The sequence below is a fragment of the Heliangelus exortis genome, chromosome 3 (assembly GCF_036169615.1).
Source record: "Heliangelus exortis chromosome 3, bHelExo1.hap1, whole genome shotgun sequence".
In the NCBI taxonomy this organism is placed as follows: domain Eukaryota; kingdom Metazoa; phylum Chordata; class Aves; order Apodiformes; family Trochilidae; genus Heliangelus; species Heliangelus exortis.
In genome coordinates this window covers 108281375-108300008 of record NC_092424.1, presented here as the reverse complement: position 1 = coordinate 108300008, position 18634 = coordinate 108281375, and the positions used below count along the sequence as shown (strand labels likewise).

Below are 18634 nucleotides of genomic sequence, written 5' to 3'. Positions count from 1 at the left end.
TGACTTGCTTGTGTCAACATGCTTTTATATAGCATGTTGGCAGCTGGCAGTGTAGTGTTTTATTTGTTTGTAATCAGCAGTCTGTGAAACTCAGTGGTTTCCAAGCTCCAAGATACAGCTCAGTAGCCTAAAGTGACACAAGCAAACTGAAAAACCAGCAGCAAATGCTTCATAGCTTTGGGTTGACTTATGGGTGTTCTGGTTAGATTTGCTCCTGGGTGGAACTAGTTTTCCTTTGCAAACATTCTTACTTTTCCCATTTCCCTTGAATCAGGGTCTGGGTCCAAGAAACGACAGTGCAAAGTGCTCTTTGAATATGCCCCACAGAATGAGGATGAGCTGGAACTCAAGCTGGGGGATGTGATTGACATCAATGAAGAGGTAAGCTATTCTGCAGTGATGAGCATCTCTTCACAGGGGCAAAATTCAAATTGTTTTGGGTTTTTTTGGCTGAATACTTTATTATAGGGATGTTGGAAAAACAGCACACTAAAGCTGGTAATTTAGGAAGTCTTTCAGAATCTAATCCTAACCTCCTAGGATCTCCTAGATGCCCTGTCTGTGATCCTTGTTTTTAGGATGCTTATACTAAAACTGTTTGACCAGTTGCTTTAAAGTTGGTATGCTCTAACTTGGTTTAGGTAAAAAAATCTTATTTGACCTGATTTTCCAGTTTCTTATTTTCTTGCAAACTCATTGAAGCTTTGAGCTAATATTAATAGCATTCAGCACAGAAGCCTGTAGGTTGGTACAATCTACTTCAACCCACTTGCACAAAAATATGTAGCATACAAATTTACTCAACAAATATTATTTCTGTTGCCTTCCTTTTCCATTGTATAAGAAATACACTTAAAGATAGGTCTTGATGTTCAGGCTATAATGGCAGTGGTGCTGTGTATTTGAGTGGGGGTTTCTTATCATTTCTTACCTGGGTGCTTCCTTGGTATCTGTTCTGTTCAATAGCAACTCATGTTGTGGGACACTTAGATTTGGGAATAGGTCTTTTAGACCAGTGGAATCTGTTAGGGATCCTCTGGAATCTGTTAGGGATCCTGTAGAGAAGAATGGAGCAATTATGGAAGGAACCTTTTCAGAACTGGGTGGAAAACTTCAGCACAGCATGCTCTGACCTTCACTGGTGCCACCTCACTACCATCCTGGGGTCTAAGGAAGAAGATTGAACTTTTCCTCCTTTCCACATGTCTGCTGGTGCTTTTTAAGTAGCTCTGTGAGATCAGGTTTTTCACATGCATGACCTCTTTTGAAGAGAATGCTAACTCTCCAGGATCCTGACGGTTGCCAGGAAGGCCTTTTCCATTCTCCTAGCAAGGAAAAAATTTGCTTTTAGGTACATTTGCACTGATGACTTCTAGAATTTGTTCCCTTTGAATAAACAGAGAAAGTGACTTATAAAACTGGCTCACTAAAATCAGTTCCATAAACACCATACTGAGCTGAGCATTTTGCTTAGGAGTGCTCCTGGATAACCTCACCAGCTTAATTTGTGGATAGTGCCTGTATGCAGCAGTTGTGAGTTTGAATGATCCAGTGAAAGCATTTACAAGAGATGATACAGGCAGTAAATTATTGCAGAAGCTGCTGTTTCACACATGTCAACATCTGGAACTATTTTGGGAGGGATTTTCAGTGTGATGTATCAGAGGTGACCAAGCAGCCAAAGAGAATAACAAGACCAAAGCATTTCCTCTTTTTTTTAAGGAAACATGAATTTTGTTTTACTGTTTCCATTGCTTTTTTTGATCAGTCCCTCTGCTTCTTCCTTTCCTAATGATTTGAAAATACATATTTGTGGTACTCAGCCTTTGCTACTTCTGAAAGGACCTGTTAATAAAAATTTAAGGTAGATGCTGCCAGGTAGAACAATATTGCAGCTAACTGTTAGCACAGTGATATTTGCATGCTGCTTTTATAATGCTGTAGTGTAGAATCAGAATAATTTAGGTTTGAAAGGACTTCTAAAGGTCACCTACTCCAACCCCCCTGCAGTAAGCAGGGACACCCTCAACTGGATCAGGTTGCTCAGAGCCTCTTCAAGCCTCATCTTTGACTATCACCAGTCATGAGGCCTCAACCACCTCCCTGGGCAACCTCTTCCATTTTTCCACTACCTTCATGGTAAAGAACTTTTTCCTTTCATCCAATCTAAATCTCCTCTAATTTAAAACCATTGCCCCTCATCCTATCACTGGAAGCCCCTGCAACGAGTTCCTCTCCAGCCTTCCTGTAGGTCCCATTCAGACACCAGAAGGTCCCTATTAGGGCTCCCTGAAGCCTTCTTTTCCCCAGGCTGAATAAACCTGAGAGGTGTAGGGTAGGTCAGCTTCACAAAGCTGTGCTGATGCACCAGAAACATGAAGAATAGTAGAAAATAACATCCATTGGTTCTGCAGAATGCTGGGATAACTTGTCTTAGGTAACTTGTCTTTGCTACTGTGAGACAGTTTGCTTCCACTTTTATATAATAGATGCTATTTATGTATATATGCAGGTAACTTAACTGTTACCTGAAGCAAAGATCCTTTGGTCACATTTTTATGTGGTGAAAATAAATTAAAATGAGTTTCTCAAGGGGATCAGTTCAACCAGTTACCCAGGAATAATTCAGTATTTTGCCTTTGCAATTATTTTAATTGACTGAGTGGTTACAGCTGACACCACTCATCATGAAATTAAAGGTGGAGGGGGGGCAGATGGGTTCAAAAGTTGAATGGGTGATGTTGAAGAGAGCAGGGTAAAAGGATCAGAGGTAACTTTTAGAGAGAAGGCCCTTGTGCTGTGTGCTAGCTGAATCCACAGGGTTTTTTGCTTGCAGAACATGTGGGTTTTGTATGCAAAGTACCTGCACAAGGTGGATGTGATAACCATAATTGCTGTAAAATTGTTTTTCCTTTGTATCTTCCCACTGCTCCTATCGGATGCAGCTCTTAATCTTAAAATAAATTTGCTGTTACATTTGTAGTGTTTGCATGATGTTTTATCAAGCATAATCAAAATTAAAATGACTCTATTAGTGGAGTTGCTATTAAAATAAATACCAGTTTGGCAAAATTGCCTGTTCCAGCCTGCCCCACTCCTCTTCATGTGGAAGTCTGAGGTTTTATCATCTTATAGAATTAAGTTGATGGAATTCATACTCAAAAAAAATTACTGATTGTGTGTACCAGAGCTGTAACTCCCTCTTGTGGAAATTGCATTGTGTGGTATGATTTTTGAAATGGAAGAAACGAGTTGTGAAATTGTCATCTGTGTTGCTAGTGCCCAGAGATGCAGAAATGCTCTCCCCCAAAGCATGTAAGAACTTGTTTTAACCTGTTTTTTAATGTCAGTAGCTTTTCTGGTAATCTAGTTTGTATATAGACATTTGTTTTTTTAAAAAATTGTGTGTTGAGGAGGCAAATACACTCAATAAAACTGTGTTTTATTCCTGACTGTCTCTGAACTGGCATTGCTTTGCCTTGCAAGTCTGTAAAGTGCTTTCTTTGCTGACCTTATTTATTGGCAGATGACTAAATGGATACTTGAGCTGCTTTTTGTATGGTAAGCATTAAAATAAAGCTCCTTTTCTTATGCTGTAGAACGGGTGAATCTCAAAGCATTTGAATTTTAGTTTCCTGCTATGTATTATGTATAAGCACGAGGCACTGGAGCCTGATCAGCACTTGTCAGTAGTCTAAACTCTAAATTTTGTTTCAGAGGACCACACTCTAAATTTGATCCATCCACAGCAAAGCTATATTTGACCACTAGTATGTCTTTAAAAATAACAATGCTCTTTTCATTGCCTCTCTGTCTGCAGAGCTTCCAGGTTTTGCACGTGTTGTGCTTGCCTGGAGGTAGGCTGGTGTGTAAAAACTGTGTCTGTGTGTCAGGTGTAGTGACCTGCAAAAAACAAGGCTAAAAAAAGATCATGTCAACAACTGCTGTTGTTGGTTTGTTTGGTTTTTTTTTTTTCCCTTCCCTCTTGTTTTTTATCTAAAACCAGTTTTCCAGCCCCAAAAGAGCAATTCAGATGAAATCTTTCTGAAATTTATCCTAATTATACTTTTTAAATTGTTCTGGTTAGGCAATACATTTGAATTTTTTTTAATTTTTTTTAAGACATCTTATAAAATTTTTATAAGTTTATAAATTTGAAGAGCACAATTCTTCCTTGGCCTCCTGGCATTGTTTTACACTGTCACCTCTGTGTACCCAGATTTTGTTTGTTTTTCTTTTAAGTGTAGGGCATTCCTGATGCACCCACTTTCAAGTCAGCGATGATAGGACCAGAGGAAATGGCCTGAAGTTGCACCAGGGGAGATTTAGTGTAGATTTGAGGAAGAATTTCTTTATGGAGAGAGGAGTTGGAACGGGCTGTTCAGGGAGGTGGTGGAATCACCATCCCTGGAAATATTTAAAAGCTGTGTAGATGAGGCACTTCAGGACATGGTCTAGTGGGCATAGTGATACAGATAAATATTTTTTATCTATTTCTTGGGGGAGGGGGATGTTGACAGTTGGACATGGTGATCTTAGAGGTCTTTTCCAAACATGACAATTCTGTGATTCTCTGAATAGCAAAGCCAAAAAAAATTTGTCAGCCAGCAGACTTTTATCCTTAGGACTGCTGTGTGCCAACACAAAATCCTCATGTGTCTTGGCTACCTTCACTGACTGCCAGTTCTGATGGGACAGTATCTGTACCTTCTGATGCATCCAGAGGTGCTCAGCTAGTTGTCTCCTGCTAGAAGGAATGGAAAACTTAAGGTTTCCATTACTCCGTGAAGTCTGTTTCTGTTCTGTCCAACATTATCTGTAGAAATTATATCTTTGAAATTTGTTTTTTGGTGGGCATTGTTTGAAGCTGTTCAATGGACACAAACCCAGTGGGAATGGGACTGGTGGAAAGAAGACAGATGGCAGCAAGAATACATAAAATTTCCTTGGACAGGCTAAAATTGCATCTTTATTTCATAAAGAGTTTAATATGCTCTTCTTCTGCTCAATATCTAATACCTGTTATTCTGTCTTGAGAAATTTGATCAATATTTTGGTTCTTCTTTTCTGGATTGTCATGGGCCTAGTCTCATGTTTCAGGACAACTGCTGTAGTGATAGAAGTGACAATAATTATTCTGTTGCACTTTTTTTTTTTCTTTCTTTCTTACTGTTTCTTCATCTTTGGTAGTTTTTTTTTAAAAGAGAAATCATGGTCATCTGAACTTCCCTGAAACTGGGGAATTTTATAAATGACATGGTGATGGAATAGATGGGAATAGATTTTTTGCTTTATTGGTAATGTGCAAAATACTTCTTTCTCTACAGGTAGAAGAAGGCTGGTGGAGTGGAACACTAAATGGCAAGACAGGGTTATTCCCTTCAAACTTTGTGAAAGAATTGGAATTGACAGATGATGGAGAAACACCAGACAGTCTGGATGACACAGGTGGTATTCTGTTTGTTGTTAGCACTATACAAAGTAATTTTAACTCTTAGGTACAATTTGGAGTATTGAGGTTGTAGTACAACAGAAGTTGTAAAGACTTCTATCTGTCTAAGAACAGTAAGTATTTAATTCATTCTGGAAAATATTGATGCTGAATATGAAGATCCCTGTTCACTTCTCATAAAATTGCATTAAAGGTCTTGATCTTGCAAATGTATATTCTGCATTTTGTCACTAAGCATTTTCTCATATTCAGAGCTGAGCTTTTTTTAGTATTGTATATAAAATTGAGTTTACTAATAACTTTTCAGCTGTGATCTCACAGGCTGAACATGGAAAACTTGAGTGTTTGACCATCTCAGCTGAGAATGAAAACTTGACTTAAATCAAAACATTACAGCAAGCCTCAACCTAAAAAAGCAGGGCCCCTTCCCAGGATTAATTTTAAGTTTTTATCCAACAATCCAATGTTTTTAAGGCTGAGGGTGCCAGGCTGGTGAATACTTTGCAGGCAATTAATTTTTCACCACACTTTAGAGGCATTCTGTCTAAGATGACCTGTTTGAAGGCTGAGGTGATCTGATACTGCTGGAATGGGTATGTTTTGGGAACAACATCTTAATGGGAGTTAATCGATGCTTAATTGTGTAATGTTGCAGAATAAAAGATTTTTTTTTTTTTTTCTTGTAATGTCTGCCCTCATTTTGCAAGATGTTCAGTATTGATTGTTTCTAACAAGGGTATTCTAACATGTAGGAAAGAAAAGTCTTGCTTGCATTTGTTTGGTAAATTGTGGAAATTACTGCACTAGTGTGAAACAGATGTTTGAGCAGTCTCAAATATCTCAGTGGCTGTTTCCCTTGGAGGTCAAATTCCCTGAGTTTAGTGGGGCCTGATGGGGTGAATTTACAAATGGATATGTGTTGTTCTTAATTCCTGGACACTGAAATCAGTGGTAACTGAACAGTAATTTGAAGTAATTGTGTTATCTGTCAGTAACTAAGACATTACAATTTTCGGCCCCTCACTCCCCCCAGGGGTTGTATCTGATGCTCAGTAATTTCACAATCAGGATATCAAGTGGATAAATGGGGTGGATAAATCCCTTAAAACTGAAAGATTCTTTTAATCTTAAATGCTGGTTATGTGCCACTGATTAATTTCAAACCACTATATCTGACTTGAATCTTTAGCTCATTTAAAATAGGTTTTAAGTGTTACCAGGTTACAAAAATATTAAACTAAATTTGCAAGAAATTTTTAAACGTGTTTTTTCTTCTGGCTGTTGAAAGATGGTAGGACTCATCATGAGCCTTTATTATTGCTCTCAGTTGCTGTAGTTGTGCAAATGACAAACTTTTAAATGTTGGACTAAAAAAACATCCTCAAAAAGCCTAAGCAGTATTTCATGAAACTAATGCAAAACATAACATTGATGGTTACAGACTGTGGAGCTGGAGTGATAACTTGAATAGCAATAAATATTAGTGATCTAATGACTTAGTTGCCAGAGTATTCAGTGCAATACTGGTGTCATTTCAAATGGTCTTTTGTTAAATATACAACTAAAACAAATATGAGCTATTGCAGCTACAATAATGTTTGTAGAAAAGCTGTTCAGCAAGAGCAGTGCACTCAGCTGTGTTAGTTCCACTTTTTTCCCCAGAAGAGCAAATAAATCATTTCAGATATCAAATTAACTTTGTTTTTCACTTTCAGAGTCTGTGTTCAGTGGTTCTACCTCACCTGTAGTCTCCCCAGGAAATGGGAGTGAACCTGGATCTGGTCCTGCACAGCCAAAGAAAATCCGAGGTATTGGGTTTGGAGATATTTTTAAAGAAGGCTCAGTGAAACTTAAGACAAGATTATCCAGTAATGAATCAGAAGATAAAAAGCAAGATAAGGTTTGTAGCAGTTCCTCTTGTTCTATTGATTTTCTTGTTAAAAATAAATTAAAAGATGTGGAATCTGAAGACTTGATATTTTACAAATGCAGAATACAATGGCCATCTAAAAACTGCTTTGTTGTTCCATAATTAGAACATAATAGTTGCATGAAACTCTTGCCTATACAACAAAAGGAACCTCCTTAAACATCTTCCACTGTAAATTATATTTAGCATTGATTCTAAAAGGTGTATTCCAGTTCCTCATTGTTTAAAGCATTAGAGAGGAAAACCAAGCTGATACAAAAACTGTAATTTCAAAGCTATATGGTGTAAGACATGATAAGTTCTCAAGAACATCTACAGTATGAGCTGTCTCATAGCTCTCTTTGGAACAGACTTTTTATACAATCTGGGACAAGACTTAAGTACTCCTTTAGAGATTAAACTTTGATGTTAAAACAAGGAATATTTTGAGAGGTTCTTGAGTTTTTGAATTGTTTTTTTTCCCCAAGCTTTGGTTTGTGTTGAGATTTGCTGGTTTAGTTGTCAGCTGTCATTATCAGTGTAAGTGTCCTTCAGTGAATTCTTCTGAACTTTTGGCTTTGGTGATGCCTTAGGTTAGTGGGCTATATAAACTGCTGGTTGTATAAGCCTGAAAAATATTGTTTTAGTTTTGCATCCTCTTTCATGTTATTTTCCCCCCTTTTTCATGAGTGGGAAAAGCTTCCCTCTTTAGAATACAAGATCAAAATTAAAGTTTAGAAGAGATTATGTGATGATAGCAAAATTTCTTTTCTTTGAGCTTTATTGTGATGTGAACCTGAGAGAACTCTTATCCCTTGGAAGCACAACTGCAGTGCTCTGTCCTTTATCTTGAATTTATGCATAATTTATACCAAGAGTTTATGTATGGGTTTTCAATTATTGATAAAGGCATCTGAGAGAAGCCAGTGTTTCAGTTTTTACTCAGGTGATCAGTTCAAGAAAGCTTTTAAAAACTTTGTCCAATTTCAATTTTTTGTCTGTGGCTTATGCTCACTAATTCTGTTCTGTTCAGCTGCTTTCCTCTGCTTCTTTGGAAATAGTTGTAGTGCTATAAGGCAAAAGGTGGGGTGAGTTCCTTGGAAGAGGGAGGGGGATGCAGACTTCAGTCCTCATCTTTACACATGGTTTGTGTCCTCTGTGTTTCTGCACCAGTAGAAACACCATGATTCCCTGGGCAACCTGTTCCATGGTGGTGAGGCACTGGAACAGGTTGTCCAGGGAGGCTGTGGATGCTTTATCCCTGGAAGTGTTCAAAGCCAGGCTGGATGGGGCTTGGAGTAACCTGATCTAGTGGAAGGTGTCCCTGCCCATGGGAAGAGGGTTGGACTATATAATCATTGTAGGTCCCAACCCAAACTATTCTATGATTCTAGAAGGCACATTGATTTTTCTTGGCTGTCTCCAGGCTTTGTCCCTTGAAGTGGGAGTCTGTGGCATCACTACATCTTTGTGTGGATGCTATTAGACCTTTCAGTTTGATTTCTTGTCATGAGGTTGATTGCTCCAATGTCCTTCCTTCCTTTCTGCCTTGTAACTAAAGTATGTTCAGTTAATGTGAAGTCTGCTCAGGTATTTTGAATTATGTTATTTGGCTGTATAAACACATACAATATGTTGGCATTCTTATTTGTTAGTTGTCTCTTCTGGAAGGTAGTTGCAGGCTGGTTTTCAGCAAGAGGGGAAATGAAGTGAGAAAACAGTTTTGTATACCTTAGACACTGAAATAAACAGTGGAATTTAGCATTTAATATTCTAATTTGTCTTGTTGCCAAAGTCATCCCAAAGGCTGACAGACCTAGAGAACAACCTGCAGAGCCCTGGGGAGAAAATTGTCATTAAGATCTTGTGAAAATGGACTGGTGCTTAACTCTCTGTGGAATTAGATGGAGGGATGCTGGAAGGGCATTTTCTTACCAGGCATCAGGAAACTTTAGCAGAGGGTTGTTTTTTTCCCCTTGGAGAATTTGGAAACTGTTCAGTAGAGGAAGGCTGAGCACAGATGTATCTGAAGTGCTCAGGAGTCTATGTACTCCTGCAGGAGACAGTGAGAGAGGTTTCAGCTGGTCCCAGCATCCTGCCTGAGCTCAGGCTACTCATGCCCTGTCTGCCTAAATTTCCTCTTTCCCTTCTAATTGCTTCTCTTTTTTCAAAGGAGGAAATGTGGGGAGCTATTTCCATGTTAGACTTGTTTAATCTCATAGACAGGTTATTTTAGTTCTTCCTTCATGTAGCATTCTGAAATGGCTTAAATTGCAGATGTACTCCAGGAACATCCCAAGTGACCGTGGGTTCCTTTGTGGTGTGTCAGAGGTACCAATCACCAGCCCACAGGCATCATCTGGTTTTGAGAAGAGTAAATCTGGTTTCTTTTGCTGTAGATGTTTTATGAAGTTTAACTGTAAATGAAAATGAACAGAGTAACTAAAGATGGGGTTTTTTTCATGTCAGGAATTCTATTAGGGCTGCTCTGTAAGGTCATATACTGTGTTGGTAGCTCACAGGACTGTGAAGAAGTGGTTGCAGCTCAGTAAGTTTCCTGGGAAGAAAAAAAAACCCCTGAAATATTGAAACATTTATTTTAGTTAGATGTTAACTCTGTTACCAGTTGCAGTGCCTCTTCTTTTCTATTTTTATATTCAGGAGAAATCTCTAGTGGCGTTTGCCTGTTCTGCTTCTGTTCTGTACCAATGGCTAAGAGCAAAGGAAACCTGGGATGGTTTTTCATGTGCTCTTACATTTGTCTGAGTTGCTAAAAACTGATCTCCTCTTCTGCTGAGGTGGTGTACAGCTGCTGAATATTTCTGCCTTATCCCAGCACACAGTAAGCGTGGTCAGCAAATCACTTTCAGCAGAGCTGTTAAATAATCACTTCTGCTCTGTGTTGGAGGAGGCAATTTTCAGGATAATGGAACAGTAACACTTTTAACTGCTGAAATAAAATTGCTAAAGTGTGTTTGGCACTGTTTCAAGATTATCTTCTAGTTTCAAAGCTGTGCTGTGGCTTTAATTAGTAGACAAAATTCTAATTGCTGTAGCTGTAACAAAGTTCAAGTGCTTAATGGGAAAGTTTATTGAATCTCTTGGAGATGGTCCTTGGCATCATCTCTGGGGATGATACCCTGAGCCTGTCATGTTGCCTAATTGAAAGTAAAACTTAATGAATTTTTTTTAATAAAGTTCTCTTTTGTTCAAACAGCCATCACCTAACCACCTCCCTGGAGCAAAGCTAATGCATTTTCCCAGTACAACAAAAACTGAAAACTCATCAGAAGCAGTTAAATCAGAAGGTGAAAATAAACCAAAAGGTAAGGTTGATGGAACTTGCCATCTATTACTTGGTAATTCTTTCTAGAGAAGTATTTAGCTGTCACATTTTTTGTGTTAACATCTTATACTTTTGTGTATACTTGGTTTTTGTGTAATGCTCTCTATCTTTGAGGAATTATTTGAATGCAAAAGAATCTGAAGGAGTTTCTGCTTGCATGTCTGGAAAGTCAATCAATACCATTTGTAGAGATGTCTTGCAGAACAAAATAAGGCTAGGGTATAAAGTTTTGTTTCAGCAGTCCCTTTGCTTTAATTTGCTACATTTGTGTTCTCAAACTGTCTTATTTTCTGCCTAGTTTTTAGTGTTCAGCTGCAAAGCTGGAAATCCATTGCCATGGAACAGTTTTTCAACTCAGTTTCTGACCCTGAGCTATAGAAGTGACTCTCTAAGCTCAGATTTACTGTGGAGTTGCTTGTGTGGTGTCATAACTCTGTGCAAAGTTTCTTGCAAGAAAAAATTGGTGCTTACAACCTGTCTTTAAGACTAAGAAAGCTTAGTTTTCTTCCCTAGTGTTTTTAACATAGACTTTTTATTTTAACATATAGTTTATATATATCATCCTCAGTTTCGAGAGAGCAAGTTTAAAATTAAACTGTATTCAGTATGTTAGCAAATAAACAGATTTCCAAAATATTTAGACTACTGTGGCTTATTTTGTGGTGTGACTCTGCTATTTCTGGGAAACTTGTTTTGGCCTCTGGTGCAAGTATGTACAAATATTTTGTTTAAAAAATAAAATAATCAGTTTGATCCCCTTTTCCCCCCATTATGTTAGACTACAACATCTGTGATTCCTGGTACCATATTGTTAATCCCAAGTCTATGTAAAATATTCCATTTTAAACTACCTTTTATTAAAAATATTTACTGCAGTTCAGATTTATTGTTTTGTAAGTACTGTCTTGGGTTAAATGCTGGAAAGTTGAGTTTGAATCTGTCTTCATCCTAACTACAAGCAGAATATCAGGCTCACAAAACAAGGTGCTGAAGTGGCAAATTGTACTTTTTTTTTTTTAATGTTCATGGCTGGTTTTCTCAGGTGGTGCTGGCTGCTCCCAGCCTGGCACATGTTGGGAATTTGGCAGCCTGCAGAGTGCTGGGCTCCTGTCTCCATCCTGCCTGGCAGCTGGAGGAGGCTGAAAGGTTCCCTTTTTGGCAGGATTTACTCTCTGTTGTGGGTCTTGGTGGGTATGAAGAGGGGGAGAACTGGTTGGAGGTGGAGAGAAGGATTACATAGCTCAGCTGTACTGGCCAAACCCCCAGGTTGCAGGAAGGACATGCAAATATTTTTACAGACTCAGGATGTGTAGAAATGTATTCCAGTTGTGTTGCACTTACCCATTGCTAATGCATAAAAGCCCTGATTTTGATAAACATGTGTCAACTGAATTATTTTTTAGACAGCATGATTGTTGGTTTTTTTTTTCCCTTATTTCTAATTTATTGAGCATTTTTTATCAGAAGATGAGGCATTATATAATTCAAGTTCTTCTACCTAGGATTACTCATGTGGTTACACACTTATAAGTGTTCAAGGTCAGGTTGGATGGAGCTTGGAGCAACCTTCTCTAGTATGAGGTGTCCCTGCCCATGCAGGGTGGGTTGAACTAGATTATCTTTAAGGTCCCATCCAGTCCAAACCACTCTGTGATATATCTGTCTCTTAAGCTTGGCATAATTTTGCATTTAATAGTGGTTGGCATGGACCAAGGTAGATTTTTATTTAACAACGATTTGTGTGTTCTTTCAGCTGCAGAGTTACATCTTGTTTAGAGAAAACACAGGAAGAGCAGAAACTTTCAACTGCAGCTCACCCCCCTTTCTTCTTTCCATCCAGCAGAAGGGAGTTGTTGGCTTGTAGATGATACTGATGATGACTTGAGATTGTGCTGCTCTCTGTGTGCAGGGGATGGAGCTGCTTGCTTGTGTGTCTGTGCCAAACACCTGAGAGGTTATGGCAGCACATTAGAGTCCATTTTGTTTGCTTCCTCTTCCTTAATCTGTCAGATACATAAAACCAGCCTTTTTAGCTGCTAAAGAATTTGAAAAGTGCCGAGGTTAAAAAGTGTGCCAAAAATGCTTTTCAGACTTCTATGTTAATATATTTTGGGCTTTAATGTGTTGGTTTTGTTCTAACGTGGGAAAGGAAAGCAAATCCTCTTGCTTTTTTTTACCTGAAATGGTTATCACAACTCTAAATGGCTTAACTATTGAACTGTACCAAGAGGCAGGAAAGGAATTACTTTTTCTGCTTGTTGCAGAAGAGGCTGTGACTGTCTTGAGTTGATCACTCAGAGGATCTCTGGTTTTGGGTGCTTAGCCAAGGAATTCTGTTGCTTCAATTATTTGATTTCACTACAGAATTTCAGCAAAAGTGAAGTTGAAGTCTTTGTAATTGTATGTGTTAGTAAAGGATCTTAGTTTGAAACAATTCCATTTGTTTAATTAGATTGCAAACTCGATATTTAGATAAATTTTGAGAAAAAATCCTATTTGTTTTAACTAAATTCCTATTTATTAAAAAGCTTGGAATTTTTTTTGTCTAAAGTAGCTCACAACTGAATGTATATAATGCTATGGGGAGGGCTAGGTAGGCTGGTGAAAATTTACCTGAGCATGTTCCTCTGTTCTCCATCTGAAGTCAGAGCACTTGAATTGCTGTTGGAGAAAAAATATTTCAGAGCTTAAACTCCTGACCTTAGGAATATTGCTCTGTAAATATCTAACCTTATTTTTCTTGTGATATGAATTATATTTTGCACAATTGCAAAGCAGTCTCAGAAGGGAAATATGCTTATAGTGACACTCCCTGAGCTCTCCTTTCAGTCAGCACATGTGAGCTGCTGTTATTTATGCACCTACTTGAGGTATGAAAGTGTAGTAACTGTGCTGCTTTCTTTCAGCCAAGGAATATTGCAGGACAATATTTTCCTATGAAGGCTCAAATGATAAACTCAGCTTTAAGGAAGGAGAAATCATTCAAATAATCAGTAAGGTAAGATATTTGGTCTGCTTTAAGCCTGTATTGAGCTTTTGTGGGTTTTGCCCAGGTAGGTAATGTGTAAAATATGGAATAAGGAAAGACTGTCCTGGTGGATTTACCAGGAGACTGATTTGTCTTATGTGAGGGACAACTCTTTGCTTCTACATTCAGTGGATATAATCTCTGTCCTTAAAGGTGTTAGAGATACTTGGCACAACCATACAAAAATTATTGATACTGCTTGCTACTTAGAGAAAGATATTGCTTAAGTTGAATATTTCCATTCGTGTTTAATATTGGGAAAAAAATGTGTTTAATATTGAACACACAGTCTTGGAAGGTCATCTTGTTGCAGACATTGTTTTTAACAAGAAATAAACCTACCCATATTTAATTTGCTGTAGTCCTCTGTAGGTTTTTGTTGTTTCCATACGGCTATATTAAGAAATAATGACTTGCCTTAAAGTGGAAAGTTTATTTTTTTGTTTTCCACTTTCACACAGTTACAGAAGAAAAGTAACTGCTTAGGAGGATTTTAGTTTATGGAAAAGATTGCCACTTTTCTTAACAAGAAAATTGATATTACCAGTATTGCCTGCTGTAATTAGAGTGGAAAAGGGCATTTATGGAAGACACATTTTTAAACAAGACAACCCTTGCCCCAGGGAATTATCTTCACTGTACCTCTTGTCTCTGTCCTTTTAAAACTGATTTACTCAAAGTGTACCCTGGTCCAACTCAAAGTGTACCCTGGTCCAAACTGGGGTGAAGAGGAGTTACCCAGAGCAGAGCTCTCTCCAAAACCATTTTCTGAAGTCTGAGTATATGAATTTAACTGCTAGAGGTGGCTGACCCAGTCAGAGTTTTGAACTTGCAAGTGTTAAGGTATTTTCTTCTAGAACATGCACTTTGTGTAAAGCCTTTCAGCTTCAGCCATTCCTTTTCTGTTTGTTCTGTATATGATAATTTTCCATGGATTTCTCTCTGACTTGGTAGCATGCCCCAGCCCTGCCTAAATGAAGTTTAACAATAGATTCCTTAACCCCTTCGTGACTGCACTCTGCTCAGAAACTGAAGTCTACAAAACTTAATTGTAAGGCTGACAGAGGGAGAAATGAAAGAACTTTTACTTTCAGCACTAACCACCCGTTCAGATCTTTTTTTTTTTTTTCCCTGCTAATTCCTTCTTTAGTTTAATGTGAGGTGGTATTTTTCTTAAGATTATTTTATTTCATATATATTTTTTTCTCCTCAGTGTCTCAGCTGAACTGAGTGCTAAACTGTCCTTCTTGTGTAGTGAACTTTGGGATTAACTAATTGATGCTGTGGCACCTATGAGCAGTAATTGACTTGTTCTTGGCTGGAGTGTGTCACAGAAGCATGTGGAATTATATAGGTGATGTGGAGGTGTGGCAGTGTTTTGGATCTGACAGAGGAAAGCTGGTATTGATACTGTTAAGATATTCAAATACCATCATACTTTGTTACAGATTAAGGCCTTGATCCTGTAAGGTCATGTAATGGATTTTTATGCCACTGAATTGTTAATTTATTTTTTTTTTCTTTTTCTTTATCTTTTTCTTTTTTTTTTTCTTTTTTTTTTTTTTTCTTTTTTTTTTTCTTTTTTTCTTTTTCCTTTTCTTTTTTCCTTTTTCCTTTCTTTTCTTCTTTTTCCTTTCTTTTCTTCTTTTTCCTTTCTTTTCTTCTTTTTCCTTTCTTTTCTTCTTTTTCCTTTCTTTTTCCTTTCTTTTTCCTTTCTTTTTCCCTTCTTTTTCCCTTCTTTTTCCCTTCTTTTTCCCTTCTTTTTCCCTTCTTTTTCCCTTCTTTTTCCCTTCTTTTTCCCTTCTTTTTCCCTTCTTTTTCCCTTCTTTTTCCCTTCTTTTTCCCTTCTTTTTCCCTTCTTTTTCCCTTCTTTTTCCCTTCTTTTTCCCTTCTTTTTCCCTTCTTTTTCCCTTCTTTTTCCCTTCTTTTTCCCTTCTTTTTCCCTTCTTTTTCCCTTCTTTTTCCCTTCTTTTTCCCTTCTTTTTCCCTTCTTTTTCCCTTCTTTTTCCCTTCTTTTTCCCTTCTTTTTCCCTTCTTTTTCCCTTCTTTTTCCCTTCTTTTTCCCTTCTTTTTCCCTTCTTTTTCCCTTCTTTTTCCCTTCTTTTTCCCTTCTTTTTCCCTTCTTTTTCCCTTCTTTTTCCCTTCTTTTTCCCTTCTTTTTCCCTTCTTTTTCCCTTCTTTTTCCCTTCTTTTTCCCTTCTTTTTCCCTTCTTTTTCCCTTCTTTTTCCCTTCTTTTTCCCTTCTTTTTCCCTTCTTTTTCCCTTCTTTTTCCCTTCTTTTTCCCTTCTTTTTCCCTTCTTTTTCCCTTCTTTTTCCCTTCTTTTTCCCTTCTTTTTCCCTTCTTTTTCCCTTCTTTTTCCCTTCTTTTTCCCTTCTTTTTCCCTTCTTTTTCCCTTCTTTTTCCCTCCTTTTTCCCTCCTTTTTCCCTCCTTTTTCCCTCCTTTTTCCCTCCTTTTTCCCTCCTTTTTCCCTCCTTTTTCCCTCCTTTTTCCCTCCTTTTTCCCTCCTTTTTCCCTCCTTTTTCCCTCCTTTTTCCCTCCTTTTTCCCTCCTTTTTCCCTCCTTTTTCCCTCCTTTTTCCCTCCTTTTTCCCTCCTTTTTCCCTCCTTTTTCCCTCCTTTTTCCCTCCTTTTTCCCTCCTTTTTCCCTCCTTTTTCCCTCCTTTTTCCCTCCTTTTTCCCTCCTTTTTCCCTCCTTTTTCCCTCCTTTTTCCCTTCTTTTTCCCTTCTTTTTCCCTTCTTTTTCCCTTCTTTTTCCCTTCTTTTTCCCTTCTTTTTCCCTTCTTTTTCCCTTCTTTTTCCCTTCTTTTTCCCTTCTTTTTCCCTTCTTTTTCCCTTCTTTTTCCCTTCTTTTTCCCTTCTTTTTCCCTTCTTTTTCCCTTCTTTTTCCCTTCTTTTTCCCTTCTTTTTCCCTTCTTTTTCCCTTCTTTTTCCCTTCTTTTTCCCTTCTTTTTCCCTTCTTTTTCCCTTCTTTTTCCCTTCTTTTTCCCTTCTTTTTCCCTTCTTTTTCCCTTCTTTTTCCCTTCTTTTTCCCTTCTTTTTTATTCATATGTCTTAATATTGTTATTTTTCCCCTCAGAAGGCTTTGCCCTCTTGCTTTTTCACCCTTTTCAGATCAGTCAACCTTATCAATGACATCAGATCACTTTTATTTACTAGAATTATGTTACTCAAATGACACTTGAAATGTTTACTAGTTTGCCAGTCAAGGAAGTTGAGAATACCAGAAGTTGTGCATTGGGTCATAACTGGTTTTATGTGTTTTCTTTCCCTTTGCAGGTGTTACACTTACTCCCTTATCTTGCATATGATGTAATGCCAATTCATCCTGCTTCTGAGAAAACAAAAAGTGACCAAACCTTATCTGATCTTTAGCTAATGTTAGCCAAAGTATCCCTCTTAGAACTGTGATATTTTCAGACAAAGAATTATTTTATATTGTGGGTAAAAGCAAAAGCCTTGTTCCTGTAACTGTGTGTGTTCTGGGGAAGAAGTAAACATTGATGAAATATCTTGTTGTTTATTTTAGGACACTGGAGAGCCAGGCTGGTGGAAAGGAGAACTCAATGGTAAAGAAGGAGTCTTCCCAGATATTAATGTTGTTCAAATACAAGAGTCTGATAAAGACTTTCCTGTAAGTTATTATGTGTGTTGTTTAGCATCACGAAAAAGTGTTGCTGGAAATGTAAGGAAGTAAAAGCTTCAGAACACATTATGCAGCTTAAAATATTTAATACAATTGTGACAGTTTTATCTTGAGTTAGTTATGTAACTTTATTCTGAATTAGTTCTATCAAAGAAGGGAGATTTAATGTTTGTATTAAAATTCTCCTTAACTATTAAACTGAGACACGCTTTTCCAGATTAATTAGTTCCAGATTAATTAACTAATGAGGGTGGTTAGATAATAGAAAAGGATATAGTTCTGATAGTGTGGTGTTATGTGTAAGTGATTACCAAATTAAGCCCTTACTATGCTGAAAGGAGATATGCAGCTGGGCTCTTCCATCTCCAACTATAATTGCAAAATGCTGAATCACTTCCATGGGACTTGACTGGGATTTTCTAATGTTGAGACTTGCCAAGAGTTTGCAGTGTGTGAAGGATCATATTTGGGTGGGATCTAGAAATATTTTCTGTCCCATGTCACGTGCTAACTTACAGCAGTCCCATGTTTTCATTTGGTATTCCTTGGCATTGTAATTTTGGTTCCTATTCTATAATTTTTTCATTGAGATTAGTTTGATTTGGTTCTGACTCATTTGTGTAGAAAACAAGGTTGTAGATCATCCTCAGACAGAACAGGTTCAGCTCCAGGACACCTAAATGTTAAACTCTGTATCTCAGCAGAACAGTTTGAGAGTTTCATAGCAATTTAGTGCCATTTGATCTGGAATTGGTGACATTCAGAGGATTGCTAGATATAACCTGACAGTGATTTACTTAACAGTAAATCTTGCACACAGAACACAGCTACTTCAAGTGAGTGTTTTCAGATTGTTCCTCAGCTTTGCAAGGAGGGCATAAATACCATCATATGTGACTGGCTTGATTTGAGGGGTGGGTGGGAAGTATTGCTGGTTTGCAATTGAGAATTGCTCCCTTGAGAGAGACAAAAATTGGCCTCTAAGTGTAAACTATGATTCCTCTAGACTTTGCTTTCATCCTTTATTCTGCTTTGTGCAGTGTGTCTCTGTACAGGGAGGCTTGCACTGAGCATCTTTGAAGTTGAGGGCATTGGATGGCTGATTATTTTAATCAGCTATTTGATATCAGCTTAATAAATACACAGAGCACAGTCATGTAATGGCAACTGGATGCTGAAATGTCAGTTCAATTGTTTCTGGTATAGGCATCAGTACTTTGCAGCTGCATAATGTATTTGCTTTTTTGGGAAAGA

The 18634-nt window shown here is 37.8% G+C and overlaps 1 protein-coding gene across 6 annotated transcripts in view; it reads left to right on the top strand.

Moving 5' to 3' along the window:
• Positions 1 to 18634, top strand: part of CD2AP (CD2 associated protein) — an 84207-nt gene that overhangs the window by 45658 nt on the left and 19915 nt on the right. For all 6 annotated transcript variants that reach the window (XM_071742110.1, XM_071742108.1, XM_071742107.1 and 3 more), the window contains 6 exons: positions 275 to 381; positions 5328 to 5448; positions 7168 to 7352; positions 10579 to 10687; positions 13614 to 13705; positions 17264 to 17368. In XM_071742110.1, coding sequence (XP_071598211.1) covers positions 275 to 381; positions 5328 to 5448; positions 7168 to 7352; positions 10579 to 10687; positions 13614 to 13705; positions 17264 to 17368 — 719 coding nt within the window. The remainder of the gene's footprint in view (positions 1 to 274; positions 382 to 5327; positions 5449 to 7167; positions 7353 to 10578; positions 10688 to 13613; positions 13706 to 17263; positions 17369 to 18634) is intronic.